The following is a 12,500-nucleotide window of genomic DNA, read 5'->3' on the forward strand; positions in this document are numbered from 1 at the left end:
CACACACACACACACACACACACACACACACACACACACACACACACACCTCAACCCCCCCTACATCAGAGGACAGAGGTCGACAGACTTTGAAGCGATGCAGCAACGCAGGATTAACTTCAACACCATGAAACCTAACCGACACCTTTTTGTAAAACGCACATGTTTAAAACATACATTCATATTCCTATTCCTCACATTCCATCGTATTCCATTCTGCGCTTTGTTACGGAGCGGTTATTTTTTTTTCTTATGGAATAAACCGGGTTGAGCTCATCGTGTTTTTTGTTAAGACACTTGTTAACTCTGCCTTCCCCTTTAATTACATATTCATACAGAGAGAGAGAAAAAAAAAAAAAGGGAATTTCAAATTGTTTTGACAAAGAAAAGGGAAGCCGGGGCACGTTGGCCCCCCAATGTTAGGATCATGTCTTCAGAAAAGTAAATCAAATATGCTCCCCTTTTTTCTCTCCCTTTCTTGGAGCTCATTACGGATTTATGACTCTGGTTAAAGAGAGGCGGTGGCGTCTGCCTCCTCTCCAACCGCCTGACGCTCACAACGCCAGACACCGCTCACACTGCCGCCGCTGTCAGATGCCGCCGTCTGATCCAGATTCCGTCCAATGAGAAACCGGCGCGAGCTCAATGAGCGCTACACCTTCAACGTTGCCGTTTGGTGAGCGCATCGAGTGACTTTATTCCCTCCTGCCTGGTACAGAACGCGCGCCCGTAACGCCACACCTATGGGTGCTGAGGGTGCCGGCGTGTTTATGCTTCATTCAATCACAGTTCATCTGAGAGGGGGTTTGGGGGGGGAAAGTTCAGTTGGTTCAGACTGTGTGTGTGTGTGTGTGTGTGTGTGTGTGTGTGTGTGTGTGTGTGTGTGTGTGTGTGTGTGTGTGTGTGTGTGTGTGTGTGTGTGTGTGTGTGTGTGTGTGTGTGTGTGTGTGTGTGTGTGTGTGCGTGTGTGTGTGGGTGCATGTGCTGAGTCGCAGGCATAATGAGCGTTGGGCTTTGGCATTGGCGTATGCAGGAACACCTCACTCCAATGGCTGCCGCAGTAAAAGTTTGAGGCAAAGTGTTTATAAGTACTCATAAAATCACACACATGTACACACACACACACGTACACACTCACACATGTCAAGGCTGCGGTTATTAACGTTGGCATTTCCCATAGAGGTTCAAAATATATACAAATAGTTATAAAAATATTACTTGTAAATAAGGGCAATTGTAGTAAAAAAAAAAGTTAAATGAATGAATAAATAAATAAACATATTTCAACACAGTCTCACACAGTCACTAGTTCTACTGCTGCACATAGCATTTAGAAGAAGCATTAGTAGCATTAAGAAGCCTCTAGTCTAGAATCTAACAGTAAGGTCACACAACTGGTACAGGGGCCCCTCTCACATGCAGGGGCCTCTTCTGTACCATCCCCCAGAGAGCAAGCAATACACTGCGGTGGTTGCTTTTGCGTGCAGTGTGATTGTTTGTGTTTCTTTTTGTATTTATTGGACTTTAGACATTGAGCCAATTGATTTACGTTTTAAGTGACACACGGGGACAAGAAATACACAAAGCCCAGGCGGAAGACACAGGCAGGCCACTCCGACACAACACTAGCCATGAAGAAGGCCATAGAGACGTAGACACACACTGTGGGGAGCCAGAAGCAAGCCTACGTCACATACAGTCCCACACTGCACACGCACACTTACCACCATCACCCGGATCCATTCAAAGTGCCAGGAAGCCAATATATCCTGGAGGATATGGCTTTCCGGCAGTCCGCCATCGTCCCATGAGCCAGGTTTAGGGTCCTTGTGGATAGATTACAGTAAAAGTCCTTCTTTACAACCCAAAGGAAAAAGGTTTGATTTAAAAAATACACAAACATCAAAGAGGGGTTTAGGAGGACAGTTTGGGGAGGGAAATATTAGAAAAACCTTAAAAGTCCCAAGAAGAGATTGCGTCACAGACAAAGAGAGGAATATGCAGATATGTAGTGGAAGACGCAGCAAAACCATAGATAGAGAGAGAGATGATTCACCTGATGACATAAACAACGTGTGGTGCGATCTGTTCTGTGTGACAGCAAGCTCCGTTGTGTCCTAAAACCTTTTTGTTTTGTTTTCTCCACCTCCACCTCCCACTATTACCAAAACATGGTTAAAATGCAGTTCCGATCACCATTTCCAGAACCCAAGGAAAAAAATGAAGGAGAGGAGGATCCACCGACTGAAGAAAAAAGGAGAACAGAGAAAGAAGGAGGGAAAAAAGTCAACGGTTTCTTTCTTTTACAAGGCTTCTCTGGGATTCTCTTCCTCCTCTCCTGTGGTTCTCCGGCCCTCCCGGCCGCCCAGACCCACCTGCCTTCCCTCAGCGGTCCGAAGCCCCCCATGATACCTGGAAACAAACAAACTGCACCTCCAGCTCAAAAGATCCCCTCCAGCCCCACCCACACAACACCACCCTCAGTCTCCCCATTATAAGTCGAGTACATAAAAGTACTTGAGTACCCAAACCATTTTTCGGTCAAATTGCATTGTGGGACAGAACCATCCTAATTCACGGGACCAGGGACTCGTGTATTAATTCAGATGGGGGGTGGGGAGGTTGTGATTGTGGGGGGGGAACAAAGAGTTTCAAATCCCAGTGAAATCGTCTGGATCGTCAGAGACCCCTCTCTTCTCTGGTAACAGGTGCACACTACACCAGGAAAAAACCCATGATTGTTATTTTGCACCGATGCTACAGGGCCCTTCTGTTTATTGTACCTCCAAGAAATAACACCTTGTCGGGCAATTAGCGGGAGGGAGAGAGATCTAGTGTCGCGGTGGGGGTGGTCCCGCGAGTACCTGGGTGGGTAATCTTTTAGGGGAGAGATAAACAGAATGAGGGGAGGAAAAAAAAGCTAACTGAGATACAAAGAGACAGAGGAAGGGTGATTGGCAGGCAGCAGACGAGAGAGAGATATGCAATGGTAGAGAGAGAGAGCAGGAGAGAGAGGGACACACAATGATAGGGAGAGTGACATACAGAGAGAGATAGAGAGAGCCACATGTGAGAATCGGTAGCCGCACATGAGGCCTGCAGGCCGGAGGTACATTAGATTGGGATGTGTGTGTTGATATTGCTGCAGCCGCCATCGGCCTGGAGTTAATACCAATAATACACCTGCCAGACCATTGATAAACACACCGCTCTATCAGACCCATGCAGATGGCAAAACACACACACACACACAAAAATACACACACACACACACACATACAGACACACACATGCGTACACATACAAGCTTGTACACAAGGCACACATGCGCACACACACGGTCACACACGCTCACACACACACACATACACACAAACACACAGACACAGCATGCTGGCCCTCATCAAGCCATCAGCATATTAAAATGTGATTGGGTTTTATTCAATATATTCTATATAATTTAATCATATCTAATATAGCATATTTATAATGTGATTGCATACATAAATAATATAATTATTCCAACAGCGTGTCCGATTTTTAGTAAGTCAGAAATTGATGCACCCTCACAACGAACCATAAAAACTGTGTGTCCGTTCATGTGTTGGTGTGTGTATATGCGTGTGTGTGTGTGTGTGCGCCAATGGTGATGGTGATGAGCGCGTTGGAGTCCCGCGAGCCTGTGATGTGTGTAAACCGCCTCCAGAGCAAACAGCGGGTCCATTATGACAGCAGTGAAGGATCAATGAAGGGAGGGGAAATGGAGACAGGAACAGATAAACCGCTTTACCAACACCGCTGCACGTCGCATAGTCGCACAATTTAACATGTGTCGCGAGGAACACAGGAGCGCCTGGGAGCGCCTCGCGTCCACCACCGACTCACGTCTGCCGCGGTGATGGTGTGTTGATTGTGATTGAAATTGTGCGGCGCTCAGGGCAGCTGGTGAGGGTTTGAGTGTTTGATCGCGGACTGTTGAGGTACAGCAGAGAGCGTTAAAGACTTCCAGGTTAGATATGATTAAAGGTTGCCTTGGCTTGGGCGCTAGACAAAGACAAGGGAAGAGAGAGAGAGAGAGAGAGAGAGAGAGAGAGAGAGAGAGAGAGAGAGAGAGAGAGAGAGAGAGAGAGAGAGAGAGAGAGAGAGAGAGAGAGAGAGAGAGAGAGAGAGAGAGAGACAGAGACAGAGAGAGAGAGAGAGAGAGAGCGGGAGACAGAAAGAGAGAGAGAGAGAGAGAGAGAGAGAGAGAGAGAGACGGAAAGAGAGAGAGAGACAGAGAGGGACAGAGAGAGACAGAGAGAGACGGAGAGATAGAGATAGGAGAGAGACTGAGTGAAGGCCACGATATATTTCGAAATCTGAATCAAATGGGAACTGTTCGACGAGGTCACATGAGTAACCCACTCACACGGAGGCCACGCCCCACACAGCGCCTCCCAAAGCTGCCATTTTGTCCGTCCGAACACGCCACTTTAGATTTGTGTTCTACAGAGAGAGCAACAGCGAGGGTTATGGAGAGGGAAGAGGGTGAGGGAGGCAGACAGAGGTGAAGAATGACAGATAAAAGAAGGGGAGAGGGAGACTGACAGAGGGAGAGAGAGAGTAGGGAGTGAAGGAGATTGAGGGGGGAGAGAGATCGAGTGAGAGAGAGGGAGACAGAGGGGAGAGAAAGAGAGCAAGAGAGAGGGAGAGAGAGAGAGAGAGAGAGAGAGAGAGAGAGAGAAGAGAGAGAGAGAGAGAGAGAATGAGACACACACACAGTGAGCAGCAGTAAGCCCGTAAGCAGGACATGATTGCAGTGTGTATCTTATCTGTGTCAGGTCCTCCTGAGGCGAGCGGAGCCTAGCTGAGCAGAGCACTGGCGCTCTTCAGTGACCAGCCAACCATGTGAGGCTAATCTGCCCGCTGCTTGAAATATCTCTCTCTCTCTCTCTCTCTCTCTCTCTCTCTCTCTCTCTCTCTCTCTCTCTCTCTCTCTCCCCCTCTCTCTCTCTCTCTCTCTCTCTCTCTCTCTCTCTCTCTCTGCTGTGTTTGTCTCTTTTGTAAACCCTCCCTCTGAGCAAACCACCACATGCCCCCAGACCTCACACACACCCCACTCCATCTCACACACACACACACACACACACACACACACACACACACACACACACACACACACACACACACACACACACACACACACACACACACACACACACACACACACACACACACAGATCTAAATATGCCAGCACCATGGTTTATTGCTTAACCAGTTGTGGACAATACACACGCCTGGTACAAGACGACATGACAAGAAGCGCAGACAGACACAGACGCCCCCGCAGCCAACGTCGTGTAAATACACGCTTTCCTGTTTCATGCTCACTTATTGTTGTTGCTGCAGTCTAACAATATATGCAAGCCATCCCACAAACAGGTTCTTGAGGAGCATGTACAAGGTAAGACAGACATCCACACAGACAGGCCAGAACAGATAAATGGTAAAGGGACTGCAATTATACAGCGCTTCTCTAAATAGTGGCTACTCAAAGCACTTTACAATATTGCCTAACATTCACCCATTCATGCACACATTCACACACCCAAAGGCGACAGCCAGCTCGTCAGGAGCAGTTAGGGCACCTTGAAACTGTCCTAACCTCGAATCAAAGCCGCTGATCAAACTAGCATCCACCGGTGCCCATCCAACCCGCTCTACCTCTTGAGCCACATGCCGATGGGTGAGGTTGTCCGACCGAAACAGGGTTATGGGATCGCAATGAAACAGAGAGCAGGTTCACGGTTAACTAGCAGGATACGTCTCCATCATACGCACAGTGGGTCCACAGCGAGGGCACACGTCTGCTGTCACAGCCACGACCCACGTCTCCGGAGACGGGAGGGTTGGGCGTGGGGACGAGACGCGTTCTGATCCCCACAGCGTGCGTCGCATTTAAACCAGCATGGGAGAAACGGCTGCCTTTAAAGAGCCATGGCTCGTATAGCCATGGCTTTCGATCGAGTACTGATTCTGATTTGGTTATCCCGTGTTATTTATTGAATCTGACTCAAGGATCGTGTTTTGTTTGCGTTCGTGTGTGTGATTCATTTTGGCATACACACGCGCCGGGGAAAACATTCCTTATGCTCGATGTAACCCCACACTGGTTCACGCAGAATCACATGAGTTCAACATGAACCCCCCCCCCCCCCCCCCCCGCTGCCATGGGCCGGCCTCTTGGGGCTGACAACCGGCCCATCAATTAGTCAGGATGCGGGACTTTCATTGAGATGAAGTGACTAATATCGACGGTCGCTCACAAGAAAGACACTTTTCACGTCTGCCCAGCAGTCTGTAAAGTCAAAACAGATGTGGCGATCGGAGGGAAAGGGAGAAGAAGAAAAAAAACTGCCTGCAAGTCGTCCCGACGTTCAATGGAAAACAGGTGCGCTGCTTTTCTGGCCATGTAATACAGCATTTAGCCTCTGGAGCAAAGGTTATCCAGCTAATAGCTGCCTTGCGGTGCACCGGGGAAGAGAGGTGCACATGGCCAGGACCGGCATCTGGGACGGATTGCACATACTTGCAGCATATGCTTCAAGTTCAATTAAAATGAGGCCTTGGCACATTTATTAATCTCTCCCTCTTTCTCCCTCTCTCACTCTCTCTTCCTATGGGCCTGTGCCATAAAACAGGCCTTCTCTGACCTGACCTTCGTGCTTAAGAATCTGCGGTGCAGCTTTCAGGTAATGAGAACGACGGGACATCCTTGGGCCTCTCAGCACATATGCAACGGACAAATTTGTTAGGGGCAAGAAAATAAAAAAGAACTCCCCCATTTGTTGTCTACTTAACCCGCTCCGATGGGGGGAAAAAACACGGAAAAAAGAAGGGCATGTGTCGGATTACAATTAAAAGAGGAAGGCGATATAGGGGGATGATGGCACCAGAGGGAGGAGGAGGGGAGGGTGGGGGGGGGGAGGCGGGGCATGGGGGAGGGCAGAAGGGAGAGTAAGGGGGAAGAGAGAGATATAAGCTCAAAACAGAATAATAAAAGAAGGGCCCCCGCTTTCAACCCCGCTCTGCAGCTCAAATGAAACGCTAACAGTTGAGTAGGGGCCCCCGGATCAGACTGTATGAAGCCAGTTGGGGAAATTGTCTCCTTTGTTGAGGCCGTGCTATCCGGCCTCCCAGCCCCCCTCCCGCGTGTGAGCACAGAGAGCACGGCCTCTCTTATGTGATAATCAGTTCGCCACCGAAATCTGACGGAGGCCGCACAAGCTGCCGCCGCCGCCGCCGCCGCCACCGCCGCCGCCCCATTTCCATATGAAAGTCCGGAGCTGTACTGTATTTCATATAATCTGCCCGCTTTTCAAACGGCCACACTCCCACCCCCACCCTTTCACATCGCTGGCAGGAGGAGGACGAGGAATGTTGGAATGGAGGACTGGAGTGAAGAATGGAGGAAATAAATATAGAAAAAGCTTCAAGGTTACCTGGTGCGTGTCTTCAGTCACCCACTCCCTCCCTCCCTCCCCCCCCCCCATTCCCCTCCCTGGAAGTGTAGCCTTGAAACTTCCCAGTTGCGAAAGTTGATGTCAACATTTATGAATCAGAACTGTATTGGACACTGCCTCTGTGGGTTAGACTGGAATTACAATCTGCATCTATCGGTTGGATTGTATTAGACTCTTCAGCTATGCGTTAGAACGCTATTGGCCTCTGCATCTATGGGTTATAACTCTATTAGAGTCTACAGCTATGGGTTATAACTATATTAGACTCTATGGGTTATATTTTAATAAGACTGTATCTATGGGTTAGAATATTAGACTCTGCATCTAAATGTTGGAAATGTATTGAATTATGCAGCTGTCAGAGGGAACTGCATAGCAAGTAAGAAATTATTGGCTTCTTTGTTGGGGTTCATTGTAGTCGATGTGAGGGCATCTGTGTAAGCTTTTATTAAACTGAATGTCTTATCAATGAAAACATACGACCCCTTTCGGCCTGGTGTTTGGTGGGGTTTGTAAATGGCTATTATCTATTGAAACAAAATGTGTTAGGTGCCATTGACAACCTGACTCAAAACCTGCATAAATGCTTGTCTGATGAAATATTTGGCGGCAGGCTGCAATGCAAAATATGAAAGACAACATTGATTGTATAATACCAATATGCCTAATGAAAGGCCTTCGCTATCACCATTTACAGCCGATAGATCCTATCCCAGGGAGGCCCTGTACATTAACGGATCTCAACCCCCAAACCTTTATATTGCTGCAGAACGGCTGCAAAGCCTGAAATATCAGACACAGTACGTCCAAAGACCCGGTCAAAGGTCCCGACAATTTGCAGTTCCTCAAAAATCGAAAGTGTAACGTTGCGGCACATTCCGCACAACACTGAGTGTGGAGGGGCTCTGAACGGGGGCCCCACAAAAAGGCTTCGTTTAGAGCCAAAGCCTTTCAATTAGCAGTCCCATGTGGAACGTTGACAAAGGTTATGTAAAATATCCAGCAGCATTTGTTCCAGGAGCTAGTCCTAAAGTGTAAACGAGCTGTGGCAGTAAAGCAGCCACCTGTTGTTACCTGATCATGTCTGGACAAGCCCAGATGCTGTTTTACTGGGACATAAAGGAGCAGTGAAGGGAGCTAAATAGCTAACTAAGCACTTTATAAGGCGAACGCGCCGGAGCCCAGGAAGCGGGGCTTGATACTGAGCAGGGAGAAACCCTCGGCACTACGATATAAAAGAAGGGGAAAACACAACACAATGTTGAGGACGAAAAAGTCGTCAAAGACGAAAGTGGAGAGGGAGGTGTTAAAAAAAAAAAAACATGTCGACGGGGGAGAACTTTTCAAAAGGTTAGAAGGTTGCGCTGCACGCTCTGGATCCAGTGTGAGGCCCCGAGGCTGCGGAGGAAATACTGTGGGAGGAGATGTGAGGGGGAGAGGGAGCCATTAGGTTTGTCTATTTGTGTTTCTGCTCTATGAAACAGTGTCAACCCCTCCTGAGGCGCTGTGTGTGTGTGTGTGTGTGTGTGTGTGTGTGTGTGTGTGTGTGTGTGTGTGTGTGTGTGTGTGTGTGTGTGTGTGTGTGTGTGTGTGTGTGTGTGTGTGTGTGTGTGTGTGTGTGTGTGTGCACATATGTATGTATGTGCGTGTGTGTATGTGTGCGTGTGTGTTTGTGCGTCCACGTAAATATGCATGCATGCGTGCAGGCGTGTATTTGTGTGAGTGCAGTGCACCAGGACGTTCCTCCAGATAGATAACTTGCATGTCGTGCCCCTGATGCAGGAGATAATTACCTTGTCGTCTTTGTCGAAGTCATCGTCCACATCCTGCAGCAGGTCCTCCACAGCTTGCTGTCGGGAACGGAGAGAAAACACACACAAGAGGGACGAGGTTAACGCTTTAAAACAATGAAAAGCAATGAAAGCTGGGCCAGGCAGCAGTAGAATAACACAAGAGGCTACGTTGAAGAAGCATGCATGACGGTGGATCGACTGCAGTCACACAGGATGAGGAAATGGTTCATGGACTTTGACATTTTATAGAATGTGAAACAATTGTGCTTAGAAATCCATTAGACCTGCAAGTACTTCCAAGAGTTTAATTGGATTCCGTCCTTTGATAGGATTTAACTATGCTGCAAAGTAAACCACCATACCGTTCAAGGAGAGGACACGACTTTGCTGCTTCACATATTTTTGTTTTTCTCCTGCCGTCCTCCTACCTGTTTGCACTTTTGTTCAACTCAACTCCCCACTGCTGCCCTTTCCAACAGTAACCACATCTTTATCTTCTGTCAGAGCATCAGATGATGTTGCACAAGAGATGGGAGAGAGGGGAAAGTGAGAGATATAATGAGAGAGAGAGAGAGAGAGAGAGAGAGAGAGAGAGAGAGAGAGAGAGAGAGAGAGAGAGAGAGAGAGAGAGAGAGAGAGAGAGAGAGAGAGAGTTAGAGCGTGAGAGAGAGGGATAGATAGATAGATAGATAGATAGATAGATAGATAGATAGATAGATAGATAGATAGATAGATAGATAGATAGATAGATAGATAGATAGATAGATAGATAGATAGATAGATAGATAGATAGATAGATAAAGAGATAAGTGGAATAAGAAGAGTAAATAAAGAAAGAGAGTGCACACGAGAGTGGTAAAGGGAAAGAGATAGCGAGGGTTGGACGTGTGGAGGAGGGGAGGCCTGAAGCAGACCGGGACCAGCCTCACAGTACAGCAACTATGTGCTCCAGTGGTGCACGACCGATGGGACCGGAGAGGAGGAGAAGCCCCCAGGTACCCGCAGACATGCAGCACAGCAGCATTTAAATGACACACACATCCATAACCAAACACTGCACACACACACACACACACACACACACACACACACACACACACACACACACACACACACACACACACACACACACACACACACACACACACACACATCCATGGACACACAAACACATGCACAGGAGGATACACAGCTAGAGACACACACAGATACACATACACACACACACACACACACATTCACGGACTCACACACATACACAGGAGGATACACAGAAACACACACACACATAGATACACACACACATATTCACGGACACACACACATACACGGGAGGATACAGATACAAACAAAGATACACACACACACATACATACAAACACACACACACACACACACACACACACACACACACACACACACACACACACACACACACAAAGATGGTCACAGTCAATGACACACACAAACACATAGCTATGACACAAGTGAGCCCTTGACCTTACTGTTATTATTCAAATAAATAAATACTACACAACCATTAAAAATAGCACAACTCAATTGCACATTCTCTGTACACACCAGGTCTTTGAGAGTCACCAAGGAGAGAAACAACAACATGTAAGTGGTCGACCTTGCCACCCACACCTCTACCTTGGCTGACGGCAAGGTGCACAGAGAGCTATAGAGCAGCCTACAACACAATGCAACACAACACAACGTCTTGTTGCTCCAAACAATACCAATTGTGTGTCTCCTTCCCCTGCAACTCACAGAAACACACACAAACATGGCCCTTAAATCCAAAGGAGAATCGTGTACATCGTGTCCCCTGCCTTGGCCTTCGCTCGTTTATAGGAGGTGAGAAGATGAGCTGCTCGGAGTCATAAAACACACCGGGAACAAGAAGAGTGCTTCACTAATATTATTCTGCTGCATGGAGTGACCCGCGAAGGGTCACACACACAGTGAACACGCAAGCACACACCAGACACTAAAACGCACAAAGACACACACATGCACATACACGCAGACGAACAAACACACACACATAAGCAGTCACAAATACAAGCATGCACAAGTACAAACACGCAAACATCAAACAAACACACACACACACACACACACACACACACACACACACACACAAACACACACACAGAGAAACACAAACACACACACACAAACAGAAACACACGCACAGACATACTGTGCATACACACACATACAAACACATATACACACAAACAGATACATACATACACAGGGATGCTTAGGTCCTCTTTCAGTCTGGAGCTGCCTTCCTGATTATCACAATGCCAAGTGTAAGGTGAGGGTTTTCATAATGGCTTTACCTTGAGGCAGAGGCAGACACCACTCCGTTCCTCCTTAACTACGCGTGCGACTCCGGAGCCAGAGCCATTAAAAAAGGTCAGATAATTTGAGTCATTGCCAAGAGGAACGATGTTGTGGTTATCTGCGTGCGTTCTGTTGACAGCCAGATTTCCACTTCCTGTGAGCGCATGAGCCCCATTCTAGTGTTTATTAAAATAGTCAAAAAGCGGTTTGAGTATGTAATCGTTATTAAATTATAGCCTCCAAACAACATGCTGTCAATCTATTCATAGAGCGCAACGTCCTTGATCGCATGTGACAGAGTGTGTGTGTGTGTGTGTGTGTGTGTGTGTGTGTGTGTGTGTGTGTGTGTGTGTGTGTGCGTGTGTGCGTGCATCGGATTCAACAAATAAACATGCACGCACCAGTGCAATTGTCATTGAGAAAACAACAACCAACAAAAGGAAAAAAAAAAAACACGCAAACTCGCAGACACTCATTCTGTCACCTCACCACATAAAAGCTACGAGGTCACGCGCGCATTTACATAAACAAACATCCGCATCCGAGCAGCGTGGCGGGCCTTCAGCGTTCACATCCTCCCATTATGTCCCGGCCCTTCCTCCTCCCACCACCGCCACCGCCACCGCAGCCCCACTGTATGACAGCTCCCAGCCCGCCGCCTCCGCCCTATCCTCAGCCCACCTCCGCCCACAGCCTCCATCGGTTCTGTAGTGTGGGGAGGTTGGGGGGGGGGGTTGCGGGGGGAAAATCCCATAAATTGTTACTTAACAACACAATAGCTTTTGTCCTTTTTTTGGGGGCTCTTTTTTGTATTGCAGTGGGGGTATGGGGTGTGTGTGTGTGTGT

General features: G+C 47.8%; 1 protein-coding gene across 8 annotated transcripts in view; it reads right to left on the bottom strand.

Annotated features, from left to right (window-relative positions):
- Positions 1-12,500, bottom strand: part of mctp1a (multiple C2 domains, transmembrane 1a) — a 131,443-nt gene that overhangs the window by 23,018 nt on the left and 95,925 nt on the right. For 7 of the 8 annotated variants that reach the window (XM_030359766.1, XM_030359765.1, XM_030359768.1 and 4 more), the window contains 2 exons: positions 9,297-9,353; positions 1,725-1,826 (listed from right to left, as the gene is read on the bottom strand). In XM_030359766.1, coding sequence (XP_030215626.1) covers positions 1,725-1,826; positions 9,297-9,353 — 159 coding nt within the window. The remainder of the gene's footprint in view (positions 1-1,724; positions 1,827-9,296; positions 9,354-12,500) is intronic. The other variant, XM_030359767.1, reaches the window with a different exon arrangement.

This window comes from Gadus morhua, chromosome 6 (genome assembly GCF_902167405.1).
Source record: "Gadus morhua chromosome 6, gadMor3.0, whole genome shotgun sequence".
Lineage (NCBI taxonomy): Eukaryota > Metazoa > Chordata > Actinopteri > Gadiformes > Gadidae > Gadus > Gadus morhua.